Source organism: Phascolarctos cinereus, unplaced genomic scaffold (genome assembly GCF_003287225.1).
Source record: "Phascolarctos cinereus isolate Bilbo 61053 unplaced genomic scaffold, phaCin_HiC Scaffold_1;HRSCAF=81, whole genome shotgun sequence".
NCBI classification, from domain to species: domain Eukaryota; kingdom Metazoa; phylum Chordata; class Mammalia; order Diprotodontia; family Phascolarctidae; genus Phascolarctos; species Phascolarctos cinereus.
The window spans coordinates 269,616,257-269,635,830 of NW_027555514.1; the positions used below are offsets into that span (position 1 = coordinate 269,616,257).

A 19,574-nucleotide genomic window follows, 5' to 3' on the forward strand; every position below is an offset into this window, starting at 1 on the left:
GCAGTAAGATAGATTTCCATACACAATTGAGTGTGTATATTATTCCCTCCTTAAGCCAGATCCTATGGAAATAAGATTCACTTATTCCCTCTCACCTTCCCCCACTTCCCCTCCAGTGTAAAAGCCTTTTCTTGTGTGTTTTATGTGAGATAATTTACCCCATTCTACCTCTCCCTTTCTCCTTCTCCCAGTATAATCCTCTCTCACCCCTTAATTTTATTCTCCAGATATCACCCCTTCATCTTCAGCTCACCCTGTGCCCTCTATCTGTCTGTCTGTCTGTCTATCTACATACATATAATTTTTTCCCTGATACTGACCAAGGTCTCATGAGTTACAAATATTATCTTTCCATGCAGGAATGTAAACAGTTCAACTTTAATAAATCTCTTATGATTTCTCTTTCCTGTTTACCTCTTCATGTTTTACTTGAGTCTTGTATCTGAAAGTCAGATTTTCTATTCAGCTCTGGCCTTTTCATCAAGAATGCTTGAAAGTCCTCTATTTCACTGAATGTCATTTTTTTCCCCTGAAGGATTATACTCAGTTTTGCTGGGTAGGTGATTCTTGGTTGTAATCCTATCTCCTTTGTCCTCTGAAATATCATATTCCAAGCCTTCTAGTCCTTAATGTAGAAGCTGCAAACTCTTGTGTTATCCTGATTGTGTTTCCACGGTACTTGAATTGTTTCTTTCTGGCAGCTTGTAATATTTTCTCCTTGACCTGGGAACTCTGGAATTTGGCTACAATATTCCTAGGAATTTTCCTTTAAGGAATGTCTTTTAGGAGGTGATCGGTAGATTCTTTCCATTTCTATTTTGCCCTCTGATTCTAAATTATCAGGGCAGTTTTTCTTGATAATTTCTTGAGAGATGATGTCTAGGCTCTTTTTTTGATCATGGCTTTCAGATAGTCCAATAATTTAAAAATGATCTCTCCTGGATCTTTTTTCCAGGTTAATTGTTTTTCCAGTGAGATATTTCACATTCTCTTCTATTTTTTCATTCTTTTGGATTTGTTTTACAGTGTCCTGATTTCTCATAAAGTCACTAGCTTCCAATTTCTCTATTTTAATTTTTAAGGAAGTAAGCTTTTCCATTTGGCCAGTTTTGCTTTTTAAGGCATTCTTCATTGGCTTTTTGGACCTCTTTTGCCATTTGGGTTAGGCTATTTTTTAAGGTGTTATTTTCTTTAGGATTTTTTTGGGTCTCCTTTAACAAGCTGTTGCCTTGTTTTTCATGATTTTCTTGCATCACTCTCATTTCACTTCCCAGTTTTTCCTCTACTTCTCTTACTTGCTTCTCAGAATCCTTTTTGAGCTCTTCTGTTGCCTGGGACCAATTCATATTTTTCTTGGAGGCTTTGGATGTGGGAGCTTTGACTTTGTTGTCTTCTGGTTGTATGTTTTGGTATTCTTTGGCACCAAAGCAAGACTCTATGGTCTGACTTTTTGTGCTGCTTGCTCATGATCCCAGCCAACTACTTGAGTTATCAACTCTTTATTAAGGTAAGGGTCTGCTTCTAGTGTGGAGAATGTACTGTCCCAAGCTTCAGGGATTTTGCGCAGCTATTTTCACAGATACTTCTAGAGACCTGTAAATTTTCAGTTCTTCCAAGGTGGTATGATCAAGGGCAAGGTGTTTACTCCCTTCCTGGCCTGTGCTCTGGTCTGTGAGTGACCCCAAGCACTCTTTTCTGTCTTGGAACTGTGAAGAGGATTTCCTGTCCAGCACCACTACAAGCTCCACCACGCCAGCACTCCTCCTTGCCCTAGGACCACCACCCAGAGCTGTGACCCAGATCCAGGCATGCACAAAGCAAGAGAATCCTGCCTTAGCACCAGCAAAGAGATCCCTGCAGTCCTTCTCTGATCAGCCATTTGATTCCCCCTCAGTCTGTGGGCCGGAAGCTCCAGAAGCAGCCACCACCCCAAAGCCACACATGGGGACGGGCTGACACTGAGCTTCTCTCTTACTACAGTCACAGACTTTTCCTACTGACCTTTTAAATTGTCTTTGGTGTTTGTGGATTGAGAAGTCTGGAAACTACCACAGCTGCCAATGATTCAGTCCTCTGAAGCCTGCTTCAGGTTCACTGAGGCCTACCTTGCCTGCGCACCCACACCGAACTGTGCTCCTCTAATCACCCAGCTTGATATACCTTTCTGATCAACCATGCAGGCTATTTTGGCCTGGAAATTTGTTTCACTCTGTCTTTTCGTGGGTTCTGCTGCTCTAGAATTTGTTTAGAGCCATTTTTTACAGGTATTTGGAGGAGTTTGGGGGAGAGCTCAAGCAAATCATTGCTTTTACTCTGCCATCTTGGCTCTGCCCCCCCACCCCCAACACCTCCTTGTTTCAGTTTCCTCACTGTAAAATAAAGGTGTTGGACTCATGACCTGTAAGGTTCCTTGCAGTTTTAAATCTATGATCCTGTGACTTTCCCCTTATTACAGAATAAGGAAGGATCAGAAGTAGAATTTGAAAGCAGATATTCCTGACTTAGATCCAGCACTATTCACTCTACCATCTGCTTCTCAGGGCAGGAAAATTACTCTGCTAGTCCGGTGGGGAAAATATGGATTAGAGGAGACCCTAGAGATTAGGAAACTAGTGGGAATGAAGCTGAAGTAACTAAGTAGTGAGTGAGACTTTAGTGAGATGGGGAGCCTAAGTGGAGGAAGACATTTCCATTCAATATTAATTGAATTTGAAATTGAAACTTTTTCCAGAAATGATGCCATTGTCAAGGAAAATAAAGCACTTTTTTTCAGTTCTATTTTTCTCAGAATATTCAGAGAACAATTAAATACAATTCTGGATGTTCTGTATCTATTTTGTAAAATTTTTTAGTTTTTCTTTGGGAGTTCAAATAACTTTATTTTTATAGAAATCATCATTTTCCTATAGAGGTGAATAGATTAATTAATAGTAATCTAGTGGTTAAGAAGTTGACTGTGGTGGTAAATGTTTCCATACATTGGTGGTGTTCATAAATGCTACTAAGGAGACATTTGATTTCATCAGTGTGGGTGGTATTTACCCAACCCTTTATCTCTGCTTAAGTTGATTGAATTGCAAAATTTATCACCTGATATGGTGATGTATTTCTTCACATTTAACTAGTCCTGGCCTTCAGAGTTTTTTAATTGATGAGTTTAATCAGTGGATTTTTTTTGGCTGATGAATTTTATCACTAGAGTATTTTCACTGAAAATAGTTGAACAGTATAAAACAGTGATTGGAGTTGGGACACCACCTCATTCTGTAATTTTGTTTGTTGAAAGAAAGCAAGGGTATGAAGGGCAGCTAGGTAGAGCATCGGGCCCAGAAGTCAGGAGGGCCAGAGTTCAAATGTGGCCTCAGACACTTACTAGTTGTGTGACCCTGGGCAAGTCACTTCACCCTGATTGCCTCAAAAAAAAAAAAAGGAAGGAAGCATGTGTTTAACAAGCAGGTACCAATGTATTTATCCCTTCTTTGCATCTGTGGTACTTGACACAGAGTAGGCACTTAAATTCTTACTTATTGAGTTTTGCTGTTGTCTTATTTTTGACTTAATACAGTTGTCAATAGATTTGTTTTTTTGTTTTGTTTTTTGGCTCAGCTTTATTTTGCATGATTACATATATCTTCCTGTCTTTCTTTGAATTCTTTGTATTTAGTGTTTCTTACCAGCCTCAGGCATATTGCTGGGTCCATTCTTGAAAATGTTCAGCTTAGTGTAGCTATAAGGAAAGCTTCTTCTTTGAGAATCCATGTTCTTCTCTGTGTCACTGTAAACTGTGGGCATAGAACTTTAGTGGAAAGATTTATAGCTATTACTTTTTTAAAAAGGAGGTAAGGGTCAATGAAAGACACTCTGGAATGTTGGCCAAAGATGATCTTCCTAATAATTGAAAATGATAGCAGTTTCCCAGTTTTAAAATTTTGCATAAGAAGAAATGATCATGTAACTTTAGATTTAGATATAGAAGGGACCTTGGAAATTGTCCTGTCCAACCGCTTCATTTTATAATTGAGGATACTAAAGTCTTAATACTGGTAAATGACGGAATTGGAATTTTTCTTTGATTCCAAATCCACATATCTTATTATCTAGAAATTGCAGCTTAGAAATTTACTCATAAATAGGCATTTTCTGAAACAGGTATCTATTAACACATAAATATTTGATATGAACTTGTGTTATCATCTCACTTTTTTTATAGTCTTCCAAGTGCTTTCTGACCCATTCTAGTCTTATGCATCTCTGAACTCATACCATTTTCTGTAATACTTATTTGATACTTTCCAAATACTAAATTGTTACATCTCTTAGATTGATATTTAAATTTGTTTAATTTTTCACATGTATCTTATCTCTTCTCCCTGAGTTTATAAGCTTGACTATAAGAACTAAGAGCTGTGTTTCTTTATGTTTCTCTGTCTGTCTGTCTATCTAATATTCCACTTAGAACCTATAGTACTTACTAATGGGTATTTCATTTTATTGAATAAATTCTAGTTATTGTTATAAGTTATGACATATCTTTTAAAATCAAAGCTTATCCTACTCTTGTGCTACATCTTATCATTCAGTTTAACAAGCATTTTATGAAATGCCTTCTGTGTGCCCGTCACTGTGTGGGGTTCCCTGGATGTACAGACAAAACCCTTACCCTTAAAGAGCTTGCTTGGGGGCAAGGCGCTGGGGGGGCAGTGGTAGGAAGCAGTGGAGCATTAACTGATGGGAAATGGGCAGGAGCCGCTTGTGGGAGGTGGCACTTGAGCCAAGTTACTCTGAGAATGATTAAGCTAGGAGTGGTTGAAGACTTATTGAAGTATGTTGGAAAACAGGATAGAGATATGGACTTTACCTTTGATTCCATAATTATTGGTAGCTTCAGGTGAGAAACTTCCTTAATCAGTGCAGGTCATCATAGAGCCTTAGAGGGGTTTCTGGGGCTTTGAGAAGTTCATGTGGCCAGTCTGTGTTGGGGTACAACTGAAACCCAAATCTTCCTCCCTGAAAGCTCATCCTATATCTACTACACCTTCTCTCTTTTCTGCTGGAAAATTTGATTTCCTTCAAATTTCTAGTATGCTAATACAATTGCTTCCAAGGATGAAATACTTCAGAATGTTTCATGGCTTCCTTTACTCGGGTCTCAAGAATGTATTATGTATGTAGTAGGATCACACAGTTTTGACAGGAATGTTTGTCAAAAATGGGTTCCCTTTTTTAAATGAGGATTCATGTGACTTGTGTTTAAAATCAAGTGAGTATCACTTTGTTTCAGTCCAGAAATTCTGAGCAATTTAAAATTCTAAAACTGTATTATGCTTAGCACCTTGAGGGCAAGTACTATCTTTTTGAGTCTTTTTGTATCCCTGGCACTTAACACAGTGACTGGTACATAGTAGGCACTTAATAAATGTTTATTGATTGATTGATTGATTATTATTCTTTGGCAGTAGATATTTAAAATCAAATGAATATAATTCTTTCAGTCCAAAAATTTTATTTTAGCAGTTCTTTAGTCTAAAACTATTATCTTTGGCAACATACGAAGGACCTATGATCAGCTTACTCTAAATTCTTGGATTGTCCCAGTTTGTAACCTGTCATTAACTAAGCCTTTGAGAATTTCTAGGCTCGGAAAGCTCAAGTGACTTGCCCATGGTCATCTAAGCTAGTGTCAGAGGCTGAATTTGAACCTAGGTCTTTGTATGTCTGGTTGTACTCTGTCAACCATGTCACGCTGCCTTTTATGCTGCATAAATATGTGGATAAAATTTTATGTCTTTAGAAAAACATTTTAGCTTAAATGTTGTCAAGATACATATTTACAGTTCATTTGCAGTATTTAGTCTCTATCATTTTTCTGGTGTTTAACACCTGCTACTGTCCACTTGCAATAGGGCATGTAAAAGTAATGTAAACTTCTATTCTCAGACAAATATTAATATCCTCTTTTTTGTTTGTGTTGCAGAATTTGCAGTGATAACATTACTAATTATCTACGTATCTACTTCTTAATATTCATTAAGTATTTAACCTTCATTTTGTTTATTTCCACGACTAGTTATTAACTGCTTTGTATGTGTTAGGCATTGTAGTAAAAGTACTAGAGGTAAAGAGAGAAATGAAATCTTAAAGCTGACTTCAAGGAACTTCTAGCTCTACTGCATGTAGGTTTGAATCGGTGATACTTCTTGTAAAAGAATTAAGTGGAAGGGCCTGGATGCTCAGTGAGCTTTCTCAGTTAAACATATATGGCTTTACCCAGTTATTTTCTAACCACATCTAATGGCTGTGGACAGGTGAGACTGAAAGATTGCATAAGGCATGCGTGCTCTCTTTCATCAGGTCACATGACACTTCAAACCCACCTTTGGTCTCTTTGCTTGCTCTACAATCTTAACCATATGGGTATTCCCTCCACTGGTGCAGATCTCAAATCACCTACACCTTCTTGTACACCTGTGAGATTTTTTTATGCGTCTTCCCATAGCACTTGTATAGAAGGTCAGTTCACCATGCTGAAAGTTTTAGAACTCTTTGTCCTTTTCTTTGGACCCCAATACATCACCAAGGCTCTCTAGTTCATTTGTTATTCATCGCTTTTGCCATGTGACTTGTTGGATCAGTATGGGCCAAGGAAACTACATACGCCATTTGTTAAGCAGAAGTAATTGGTCACTTATAGCGTCATATTCTGTCTTTGGACTCCACCACTTGGTTAAAACTGTTCTCTCCAAGATTACCAGTGATTTCTTTATTACCAAATCCAATGGTCTAAGTCATTGTCCTTTGAATTTATACGATAATTCTCCAATGTCTTTTTCATTTTCTTTTGCTAGGTCATTATCTGGGGGGTGGGGTGGGGTGTGTGTGTGTGTGTACCTCTAAGATCTCTTTCACCTTTATAGACTATAAACTCCTTGAGGGCATAGACTATTCTTTTATTTTGTCTTTTTGTTTGAGCCTAGTCTGCTATCTGTCACATAGGTACTGACTAAATGCTTGTTGAATTGAGTTGTTGCGGTCTACTTGTGTCTGCTATGTAGTCTTTTAATTGCCTTTTGGGTTTCCCATAATTTTTATTCTCCAGAGAAAGTTGCATGATTCATAGCTACATAGCATCACTGGAAGGATATTCATGTTAAAAGATGGGGTTTTCGTATTCTGAAGCAGTTTGGCTTTAAGGAAAGTTCTGTGAAGTTTCTCAGGGAGACTCTATGCCACTCAGGCTTTTCTGATTCTATTTCTTAAGCATTTTCCATTTGCAGTGACTATGCAACATAGAACTATTCTCCCGGACTCACTGAGTGGGTTTCTTTTTCACTTCTGTGTCATGTCTACACAATAAGCCTTCTGGTCCTTTTTGGTTTTTCCTGTGTGTTTTGCTTTGCTGATCATTCAAATACCTGTGGATCTCATTGAAAAGGCCTTGTATTCTTGAGCCAGAGATAACTAGTGTGTCATCTATAGACGGGACTATCTGGATGACTTTACCATCAGTAGAATCTCTCTCTTCCGTCTAGACTTCACACTGGAGTTCCTCCAAAGCAGAGACAAATACTTTGGCAACCATTCATCTTCCTGTTTTATGTCTTGCTTGACGTTAATAATCCAAAAATCATTGAATGAAATTCTGTTAGTTATAGTTACCAAGGACTCTTTATGTTACTAACACATCCTTTAGAGAGGAGATACCTTTTTTGAGGAGAACCTTTTAAAGCTGTATATTGGTATATAGAGTTCCTAATAGGGAAAATTGGTTAACCCTCCCAGGCTGCAGTTTCCTTTCCTGTCAAATGAGGGGGTTGTACTTGATGGCCTTTGAGTTCCTTTCCACCTCTAGATCTATGGCCTTATTGGACTATCAAGGAATTTTGTATTCACTTTCCAGTCAGTTTTTACTGAAAGAAACATTGTTTATGAAAACCATTTCTTTCCTTCCATTTTCATAGAGGATAAGATGGTTACCTGTTATACTCTTATTTTGCCTTTTTTAAAACAATAACATTTGTAATGTTTCTAGTCATTTGGCATCATACTTTATATATCTTGAAAATTAATTCCTTCACCTTTTCAAAATTGCATTACCTTAAATGGATTTCTTTTATATGTATTTGACCAAGATCATGAGATAGAGTAGTGTTAGAAATTTATGCAAAAAAAAAAATCTAGGCGTTTTAGTGCACATTGGGTCGGCTATGTGACATGGCATTCAAAACAACAAATCCAGTCTTGCGCTTCCCTAAGTCCATTTGCAGAAATAAAGTCATAGGCTCTCTAAACCCTGCTTTGCTCAGAACACGTGGAGAATGTCGTTTTCATTTCGTTACATCATCGTTTTGGACAGATATAGACTAGACAGAGTCTAGATCAGGGCAAACAGGATAGATAGATAAGGACCTTGGACTCCTGACATAGGAAGTTCAGTTGAAAGAATTGAATCAGCTTAGCCTGGAGAAGAGAAGATTTGGGGAGGCTGATGGCTTCTCTCAAGTGCTTTAAGGATTGTCACATAAAAGAGGAATTGGACTTTGTTCTGCTTTGCCTTCCAGGGCAAAAGCAGGAGAAATTTGTGCAAGTTGCAAAGAGGCAGATTTTAGGCTCAGTGTTAGGAAAAAAAACTCTCTTAACCGAGCTCTCTCTACCACAAACCAAATGGGCTGTCTTAGGAGATGGTGGTTTTTCCTGTATTGGCAGTCTTTGGGCAGAGACCAAATGACTGCTTATCAAGTATGTTACAGTGGGGATTCCTTTTGAGGTATGTGTTAGACTAGATGACCTTGAAAATTTAATGATTCTTGGCTGCCACCTTCGTGGATAAGCTCTTAGATCCTTGGGGCCAAAATGTGTTCATTTGTTTATTAAGGATAAAAATAAATAGCTATAGCAGTATTGGCAAATTTCCACTTGTCCTTCCAGCTTCAGCTAAAAATACTTTTACCATGATAAAGTTCTTTTCATTTTACCTTATTTTTCAACTAGCGAGCATTTATTTCGTCTCCTACTTCCTTTCTCTCAATTCAAAAGAAAAAAATAGCTCTCGTAAGGTATATGTAAAGTTAAGCAAAAGGAATCCCCACATTGTCCATATCCAAAAGCGTATATCTCATTCTACATCTTGAATTCTTGGAAAGATCTTAGCTCTCATACCTAGGTTTCTGTGATTTATTTTCCTCTCACCCCTCCCCCCCATTCACCATTTGGGGAGACAAATCTGCTCATAATGTTCTTCTGTCCATCCTCTGTTTTTCAGGCAAGTCTGTATTCTAAACTTTCTTTGCCTCTCTCTGTCATGTCCTCTTAATTTTATAACATCAAGAGTATTGGTAGACTGAGGTAGGGTAAAAAACCTTCACCCTGCCTCATTGTAATGATTTGCTTTTTCTTGATTAAACTTCTGTAAGAAACAGTACAAATCAAAGACACTGTATTTTCCTCTGTGCATTTCTGGTTTTTCAGAATTGACAGTTGAATAGGCTGAGTTGAAGCTGTTCCAATTGTATAGTTTCTTTGTGTCTTTTTCATGATTACCAACAATTAAATCAGTATTTATAGGTGGTGTAAAAACTGTGGGGTCTCTGTACCCTTTGTCCACTGCCTTTTCCTTTCCATTACTGTCCCTGTAGAACAGAATAGCCTCAGGCCTATCTGGTACTTTTCTTTGTTTTATGGGTCTGCCATGGTCAAATAATTCCTAGACTAGTACCTAACCTGTTGGCATTGGGCCTTTCTCTTTCTGAGCTAGGCTGGGCCTTTGATATCAGACAGCCCCACATTGGGACTGGCCATCATAGCAAACACAATGAGGACCACAAATTTACTGTGTTTGTTCTGCTACAAGCCAGCTTTCCACTGAATGAGTTGGCAGTGGACTCTGCTTGTTTCTTGTGTCATACTGAACTTGAACTTTTAAACATACAGTGTTATCTTTATTTTGGTCCATAATTTAGAAGTTGAAAAGGTTTGAATTTCTTTTTGTAAGATGGTTATTATGTTATATTGCTTTTTGTGATCCATAGCATATGTTGTAAACAGAGAGTATAAAGAGCCAGCTGGTTTGGTTTTGTTGTTTTAAAATTTACTATTTATGGCTTCTGTTCAATTTTAATTTAGAGAAACAGATCTACTTGGTTTGAAGATGAAGAATTAAAATGGATTGTAATTTTAAGAATTAGCTCTGTTAGGTTCTGTGATGAGATATTTCATCTCTTAAATAGTTACTAGTGGTGATTTAAATTTACATTTCAAAATTGCTAAGTCCTGTCCACATTCTGAAATGTAATTTTCATTTCACCTCAATGAGCAGTATAGCTTTTGCATGGGGTTTATCTTTTTCCCTGATGCCCATTCCATTTTTATAGTTGCCTTACGTATCAGAATTAGCAGCAGATATTTGTGGAGAAGAAATTACCTGTATAGCTAAACTGAAATGTTGTTTTAGTACCTAGCAGAGCAATTAACTGCTTGAAGGAAATCAGTGTTAAAATACTAGTGAAGAGAAGTGTTTCTAATAAGTATTCAAAATTTATATATAGCAAATCACAGTTTTGAAATTAGTGTAGGTATGATTAATTACAATCATATTAATATATTTTCTAAAATAGGAACAATTTCAAGTTAAGTTACCTATTCCAAAATTACAAATACTGAGAACTTGACTATAGGCTAATGTTAGAAGTATTTTTAGCTAAAGACATGAAAGTAAACTCATAGTATTCTCATAACAAAATTGAAACATTTGGGGTCTTTGTGCTTTTGCACATTTCCAACTCTTTTTGTCTCATACTTTTTTTCCCCCCTTCTGGAAGCTCTTCACTGAAATTTTGGTGCAATTCAATATTTTATTCTTAGATTTTCAGTAGCATTCTTGTACTACCCTTGTTCCCCATGAAAGTGATGGTTTTAAAGTCTGGTAGAAAAATGAGTAAGACTTACACAGTAAATGCTTCCATATGTATGGTGACTTACTGTCATTTTGTGCAGATTCAGTAGATATTACTTGATGGACTACCACAATGTTGAAGAATTTTCCTGAAAGTTTAGCCATTATTTCACCTGTAGTAATTCTTCCTCTTCCTTCTTTTCATTTATTAGAAATGATATCAGCTTTAGTTTTCATTGTTCCACATCAGGTAATGAGACTTTATTCCATTCCTTCATGTGAGCTTTGGAGAAACTGATTTTGAAGGATTCAGCTTCCTAATGAAGATTTTTTAAACATTTAATTGATGCCTTTTGTTTTTTAAACCAGTCATTTATCCAAACCACTGATACTCAACACTCCGTCATCACAAAGAAAAAGTTAAGATAAACCAAATTTAGGAATTACAATCAGCGCATGCACCCTTCATTTCCTGTATTTTCCCACCTCATTACTGAGAAGGTAGTGTATTTCATCTGTGTTCTCTGGGATTGAGATCAGTCACAGCAATTAGTTTAAGTTTACTTGCACTAGTTGTGCTTATTTCTCCCTGCATCTGTTCATTCAGGTCTTTCCATGTTTCTCTGAGTTCCTCATATTCTGTGTTTCTTTACTGTACAATAGTATTCCATTATGTTTGGTTACTACAGCTCAACTCACTCTATTAAAGTGAAGCTATTTTGTTTCCAGTTTTGTGTTGTTACAAATAGTTTGGTCTATGTCCAATATTTCTTTGCCTTTGATTGAAAATAATATGCCCAGTAGAGAGATTTTTATATGAAAAAATTTGAACAGTTTAGTGACTTCTCTAGCATGATTTCAGATCATCTCCGAGAAGAGTTGAACCATTTCACAGCTATAGCACCAGTGTATCGGTGTGCCTAGTTTTCTCCTGTTCCTCCAGCATCATCTATTTCTGTCATGTTTCATCGTTGTCGGTTTGGTAGATATGAAGTAAAACCTCGGAGTTGTTTTGATTTACATTTCTCTTAGTGATTTGGAGGATTTTTTTCATATGATTGGTGATAGTTTGTCTTTTGAGAAATATTTGTTCGCATCATTTGACCACATAGCTTTCTTTCCATGACTTTTCTGTACTATCTTGATTGCAGTTAAAATTTGGGAAATTTGTTTTCCAAGTTTTTACTTACCAAGGACATATGAATGTTTGATTTCTTTTTCTTGTTATCAGACCTCTGTAGTTTTAAAATATATACAGTATGTATTTTGAGTGAAATAAAACCTTTGCTTGAGTGTTGAACTTTTTTCATCAAGGTTAATCTGTGAGAATTAAGGATTTCAATAATTCTTTTGTACATAGTTGAAATTTTCAAAGCAGTTTTTTTTTCTCTTATACCTGTAGGTAAATAGAATTTCATACCATTGCAGCCATGGAGTCCATGCTGAGTAAGTTGAAGAGTACGGTTACAAAAGTAACGGCTGATGTCACCAGTGCGGTAATGGGAAATCCTGTCACCAGGGAATTTGATGTTGGCCGACATGTTGCCAGTGGTGGTAATGGGCTAGCTTGGAAGATTTTTAACGGCACAAAAAAGTCAACTAAACAGGTGAGCTTGAAGTGAAAGCTAGTGATGAAAAGCATGGATAAGAGACACATTTATGCCTAGATATGTTAAGAAATACATTTTTCTTAATATACTAGTAGTATTTAGTTCTTCCAATGTTCTTGTTGCATCTTATCCAAGAAATAGCATCAAGTAAACCATGTTACATATATGTTGTTTTATTAGTTGCAGATTTTCCATTTCATAACATTCTATGGTTTAATTTTGTTTGTCTTATGAGGTAGGTAAATGTTAATAAAACTAAGATTACTGTATCTTCTGATATGAAGGCTTTATATTAGAAGAAGTGAGATTTTATCCTTTTGGTTTTTTTTTCTGATCTAATGGTGCGGTGTGGCAAAATTATTTGTTGAATTTCTCCTATAATTAAGTGGGTCTTTTGCCTCACTTAGTGAGAAACATTTTCCTCACTTGAGTAAATGTAACATTTTGTATAAAATTTTTTTGTCTTTAACTAGATAAATCTTTTTATTTGTACCTCATTTGGGAGTAAAAATTGTAGAGTATATGGATTAGTATGCTTTGGAGTATTTAATGAATACATTGTTTTAAAATTAATTTTCCATTAAACAGTTGTTTTTTTGGAAAAGCATGTCCATCAGTTTAAGATTCTAAACCCTTAGGTTACCTTATTAAGTATCAGTGGATCAGTGTTACAAATTTGCAGAATTGTGAGTGCTGTCATTTTTTGGACAGTTTTTTTAGATGCATTGACAAGGATTAATGCGCTCTTCAAGGTAATAATGCTTGAGATATATAGCATTTGTTAAAATTACATTTTATTTTTTCAGTTAGCAAAAAATTAATTTCACCCCCCCCCCAAAAAAAAAGAAAACCACAACCCTTCTAACAAATACAGGAAATCTAACAAAACAAATTTCTCCTGTGTTGGTCATATCCCCCAAAATATGTTTAGATATATAGTCTTAAAATACCATTAGGAAGCATGTTACCAGTTCCCCGTACATACAAAGCACATTGACCAAGGTATGACGGTGTTGCATATTTGTCCTTTGTTTTACTGAGTCTGACTTTTCTGTGAACAGTTATGTTTATGTTTAGGAGTAAATCGCAAAAGAAGGGAACCAAGCTTTTGGTTAACTTGAATACAGTAGTAATTTTGGTCCTATGATAGATATTGTCATTATTATTTAGTACATTGTGGGTGAAGAGTTGTGGGTTACTTTTATTTCTGGTAGTGAATCATGAGTAAATTTGGTTTTTGAGTGACTATTATAAAGCTGGTGGTGTTAAAGCTATCCAAATGTGCATGATGTTTTAGTTTTAGAGATTTTTAGAATAATAATGTGATATAGCTTTGGAAGTAAGGAGCCCTGGCTTTTCATCTCAGGCAAGTCATTTAGGCTTACTCTCTGTTGGTTTTTTTTGTTTGTTTTTTCATCTGAAAACCTTTCCATGTTGAAAGGGCTGTTTGTTGACACAATTTTTAAGCTGTATGAATAAGACACTGTCTTTTCCCCTGTCTTTCAGTATCTCTGCCTCATACATAATAGGGACTTAGTAAGTGTCCACTGAATTAGAAAATAAGTAACTTGATTGGGAATAAGAATTTTACTAAATAATTAATGAGAATAAAATACTGATGACATTTACCTTACAGTCAGTGGATAGTTTTTAATCTTGCCTATAATTTTGTTTTCATCAGTACTTTTTTAAATATCTGAGGTCCAGAGTCCATGTCAAGATCATGATTTTGTGTTTTAAAATGTCCGATGTAAGCCATTGCCATTTTTTTCTAACTTGCTTAATAATCATTCCATTTAAAGAATGGCTTATTTAGCCATGGATTGCTTTAAAAAGCCATTACTTAGTTTCTAAAATTATGTTAGTAACAAAAGCATATAAGCGGACTCTCATGTAGGTTGTTGATTTGTGTTTCGTGGAAAAGATAGTTGATCTTGTGGGACATCTTGGCGTAGTGGATAGAGAGTTGACCTTGGGAGTCAGAAAGACTTGTGATCAAGTTGTTCCTCTGATTCATGCTGGCCATGAAACCCTGGGCGAAATCATTTCAGTCCGCAGTGCCCTAGACAGATCTCTAAGACTGCAAGTTGGTAAGCCAGGTGATGATCTGCATTGAAGTTTTTTATTTCTTCTTAATATAATTTTAAGTTTCTTCACAAGGAGTTCCTAGTACCAAAGATAATTTTAAAGCTGTATTTCTGCAATGGTTCTTTCACAAGTGGTTTCTCAAGGACTGGTGTGGTGTGTGGTAGTGCTGGTGGCAGTAGAGGAATGCCACTGAACTTAAGAGTTCTTTTATGAAAGGCATTCCAGTGTAATTACTACAATATATTGAGATCTGGACTCTGCCGGACTTCTGGATGTTGAATTGTAAGTGCATTGCACACCAGAGGGGTCAGGCTCAAGGTGTGTACCTCCCCCCACCAAATGTAAGTGGGAAATGTTTAACAAGATCAAAATACAAAACAGGATAGATAATGTTAATTTGTGGTTTTCTAAGTCCCTTTGCAGCTTGTGGTTGTCTGTGAACTAAAAGTAACTAGATAGTGACCCTGTAGTTCTCCAGGACCAAAAGATGCAGTACTAGAGTACTCAGATGAGCCAGAGGCAGTAGAACACAGGGAATGCAGGATGTCAGGGAACTTTTTCTCTTTCGTTTACTTAAATCATTCATATTCACTGATGCTCATCACATAGGAGTTTGTAGGACGAGAGAGAGAAAGCCCCAGAAATACCTGCCAACTCTCATTCTTTGCTTCAGGAGCTTGTGGCATATCTGCCTTTGAAGGAACAGGAAGGCTTCAAAGGAGGAATGGAAGATTGAAGCCTGGCATCTCACAGTCCTGCTGCTTGGGCACCCCTCCTCCCCCCATGTTTTTCACTTAGCTCATAGGCAGTTGACTGGGAGAGGAGGTTGACGCAATCAAAAGTATCGTTTAGATCAGTTTGGTTTAGATATTTTATTTTTCTTTTGGCGAGGCAGTTGGGATTAAGTGACTTTCCCAGAGTTACACAGCTAGTGAGTGTCAAGTGTCTGAGGCCAGATTTGAACTCAGGTTCTCCTGACTCTAAGGCCAGTGCTTTATCCACTGTGCCACCTAGCTGCCCCTGGTTTAGATGCTTTTAAAATTTTCTTATCTGATTGAATGGAGAAGCATATAGAAGATATGAGGAGAAATGAGAAAGGAAGAATAAGGAGGAACATGTTTGATCAATGCTTCATCATAAAGGTACTTTCCCACATTCCATTCCCTCTTCTCCATACACTGTCATGTGCAGTTGACTGCTTTTTTGTTGCTATGGAAACATGTTAAATTTGACATCAACTTTGCAGTGGAAGATTGAGTCTTTGATGAAGAATTCTTGCCCAGTTTGCTTAAGGAAACTGAAGGATTTTTTATAGCTCCTAAATTAACAGTCAAGTAATCTACTCTTTGTATAATACTGAAGTAAAAGCCTTACAATTTTAAGTTAATATATTATACCTATATAGCAAGTGAAATTCAGGTGCTCCTCTCTCCTATTTTCCTTCTCCCCAAATATGCTCCCTTATTTACATAGTTTTAGAAATGCTTGACCCAGGTGTAGGGCATCTTACAAAAAAACAAATTGTGAGCAAAAGAAATTGCAGATGTGTGTGGAGAGAGATGGTGAATTGGATTCTGCAGCACATTTGAAAAGGCAGGGGAGTTATTGCTGTGCTGGGCTCTTCCCTAGCTAGTTATTTATGTCTTTCAGCACCTGATTTGTTTTGCGTATAGTTTTCGTATGTGGATTAGGGGGTGGTAGAGGGTGAGAGGGGGATCTAGTAAAGACTGCATGCTATTATTACCTGCAGTCAGATGGAAAGAAAGGTGCCTTGCCGAGCTCTTTCAGAGGAGTTTTGGGTTGTTGTCATGCTACTAAAGCAAGTAATAGTCAATTGCATGAGTCATTATTTGTGTGGGGTTTTTTTGCTTCGTCTTTTTAAAAATCAGTTCCACCTGTTTTTCTTTGGACTTGGCCATTTTTACTGAGACCATTTCATTGTGAATAATTAATAAAAGTATAATGAATCATAGATGTTAGGACCCTGCACAAAATAAGCTGTATACATAAATGTTTGCTGTTTTAAGAATATTTACGCATGTTCTTTGTATAGAATCAACAGTTAACATTTTTTAAAATTTGAAACAACTTCAATTAAAAAAAATGAATTGAAATGGAAATTTATTTGACTTTATTGTCATTCTCAACTAATGATTTTAGATATTTGGGTACATATGTGCTGGCAGCACAAACCATTCATTGTGAACCTCAGTTCTTAAGTTGAGACCTACTCTGTTTTGTGTATTCACTTGAAGAATTTCTTAATAATTATTTTTCCTTATTTCTATAATTTCAAGAAATAAATTGTGTTAGAATTTGATTTCTAGGTGATACTACCCTAACAGGAGTATTACAGATAGGGATAGTGTCTGGAACTATGATTTCATTGGTTCAGGGAACTCTCAGATGAGGAACTCCCTCTAGTAGTGCAGGCTGACGCCTACTCTCCTAAAATATCAAACATCTGCATTACAACTTGCTTTGTTCCTGAATTTGCTCTGAACCAGATGAAAGAACAGTCACCCATCTGGAAGAAAAGAACTAATGAAGTATTTTGAGATCAGAACTTTATGCAAATAAGGAGAAGCAGCCCATTAACCTCTGAGTTCTGGTGGTCTGAGTTCAAGTGCTCCTTCTGACCCATACCCACACACTTATTGTGCTACTCTGGCCAAGTTACTTACTACTCTTATTTCTCCAGCCAGTTCTCTAAGGTGGTGAAGAGATGCCAGCCCGTATTGATAGAGTTCTTTGTATCAATGAAATCACAGTTTTGAATCCCTCCTCCAATAAAAAAAGGTCACTGTAAGTTGCTTTAGATATATCAGTTTTACTGTTTTTCATGTAGCAAACAAATAACCACCCTGTTCAGAAGATCATAGTGGCATTCTAACTTTACCTAAGTATATAGTCTCCTCCTCATACGACATTTAATGTCATGAAGTTTTGCAGCTCTCTGACATTGTTATAGGATTTAATTTTAGTTACATAATCAAGTCTTTTTTTTTAAGATAATTATCCAAGTATGTTTCTGAGAACATTTCTGTGTTCCCTGGTGAAAGTCTAGGTAAAACTAGGTGGTGTTGTTTATTCATTTCAGTCACATCTACCTCTTCGTTATCCTATTTAGGGTTTTCTTGGCAAAGGTGTGGCAGTAGTTTCCAGTTTCCTTCTCCAGCTCATTTTACAGATGAGGAAACTGAGGCAAACAGGGTTCAGTGATTTGCCTAGTGTCATATAGCTAGTAAGTGTCGGAGGCCGGATTTGAACTCAGGAAGATGAGTCTTTCTGACTCCAGGCCAGGTACTCTATCCACTGTACCACCGAGATAGTTCTGTGTTTATAGTGCTCCTCTATTGATTGTTTAAAAATTACATTTATTATAAATTACCAGAACTTACACTGTAGTCTGTCACATGTCTGTTTTTGGAGCTTAACTTTTTTGTTCCTGTTAGAATAAAGGACTGCTTCAAAATAATTCTGATAGACACATCTGTTCCTTTCAGCTATGTAATCCATCGTTTTTCATATGATAATTATGAGGATTCATTGGAACAGTTGTTCTGCAATAAACATTTGATTGCTAATCGTGTTTTATACACTGTGCCACATGTGGAGTTGGACGTAGTCCCCACCATGTGGCAGAATCCAAATTCTTTTCTCGAGGGTTCCTGTATTTGTAGGCGTTGCCTTACTAATATTGTTTAAAGAACTGCACATGTTAAAATTGCAATTCTGGTTTTGGTATTGAAGGAAAACATTCTGCTAAGCAGAATAATAACATGCTAATCAAGGCATTTAGGTCAGAAATGACCAGTTTTGATTTTGTTTATCCGTCTAAACTATCTCTAGTCATATTAAGGTATATTATAGAATTCTTTAAAAAGAGGTTAACTGACTTGCCTTGTGTCACTTAACTGGTATCTGGCAGAGATGGGACTTGAATATAGGTCCTCCTGATTCTGTGGCTAATTCTCTACCCACTGCACCACACTGCCTCAGTGTGCCAGCGTTGTTCCTTCAAAATGTTTTCTAGGTAGCTTACTAAAATAATGAAGTAAGCTGGCCTAGAGAAACATTTCAGGATGAAATCAGGGTTTGTTCATTACCTGTCATATTTTTATAGTATAACTAATTTTCTAGGAAAAAATTCTATTAGCTTTTGAAAAATATCTTTGATGGTAGTTTAAGAAGGCAAGTTTGTTGAAATACAAAAAGTAGATATGTAACTACAAAACCCAAGTTCAGTTTCTCACTGAACTTTCTAGCTGTGGGACCTCAGGAGACTTAATTCTTCTCCATGTCTTAGGTTTCTCATCTGTAAAACAGGTATAATAGTTACCTCACAGGGTTGTCATGAAGAAAGAAAGTTGTGCAAACCAGAGGGCGGTCTATCTGTTGAACTGTCTTGTCTTTTATAGCTGTCTCTCTGCTGTTGTTAATATCCCATGTAAGTGTGTGTGTGTGTGTGTGTGTGTGTGTGAGAGAGAGAGAGAAAGAGAGAGAGAGAGAGAGAGAGAGAGAGAGAGAGAGAGAGAGAGAGAGAGAGATTTTTTTTTAAGGAGATAAAATAATACATTTCAGAAATAGGAGATAAATACTGCGAAGGGCAGGGAGACAGATAGTGGAGATTTGTGTTGAAATATGGACTACCCCAGCTGTTTGTCTCCAGTGTCTGAAATGCACTCTTTTATCCCCTCAGCCTCTTAGAATAGTCTGGCTTCCTTTAAGGGCTCATTTCAGGCCTTCTCCTTTGGGAAGCCTTCTTTGATATCCCCTTAATTGTTTTACTTCTTTAAAAAAAAAATCTCTCTCTCTCTCTCTCTCACACACACACACACACACACACACACACACACACACACACACACACACACTTCTGTCTGTTTACATGGGATATTTTCTTTAACTTTATAATCAAACAATTAAAATCAAATCAACAAAATAGCAAATGAGCAAGGTGATATCTAAATAAAACCAGAAAAACT

General features: G+C 36.7%; 1 protein-coding gene across 2 annotated transcripts in view; it reads left to right on the forward strand.

The window, feature by feature from the left end:
• Positions 1–19,574, forward strand: part of SCYL2 (SCY1 like pseudokinase 2) — a 62,877-nt gene that overhangs the window by 6,945 nt on the left and 36,358 nt on the right. For both annotated transcript variants that reach the window (XM_020982312.2, XM_020982313.2), the window contains exon 2: positions 12,291–12,495. In XM_020982312.2, the coding sequence (XP_020837971.1) occupies positions 12,319–12,495 (177 nt within the window). In that variant the 5' untranslated portion in view covers positions 12,291–12,318. The remainder of the gene's footprint in view (positions 1–12,290; positions 12,496–19,574) is intronic.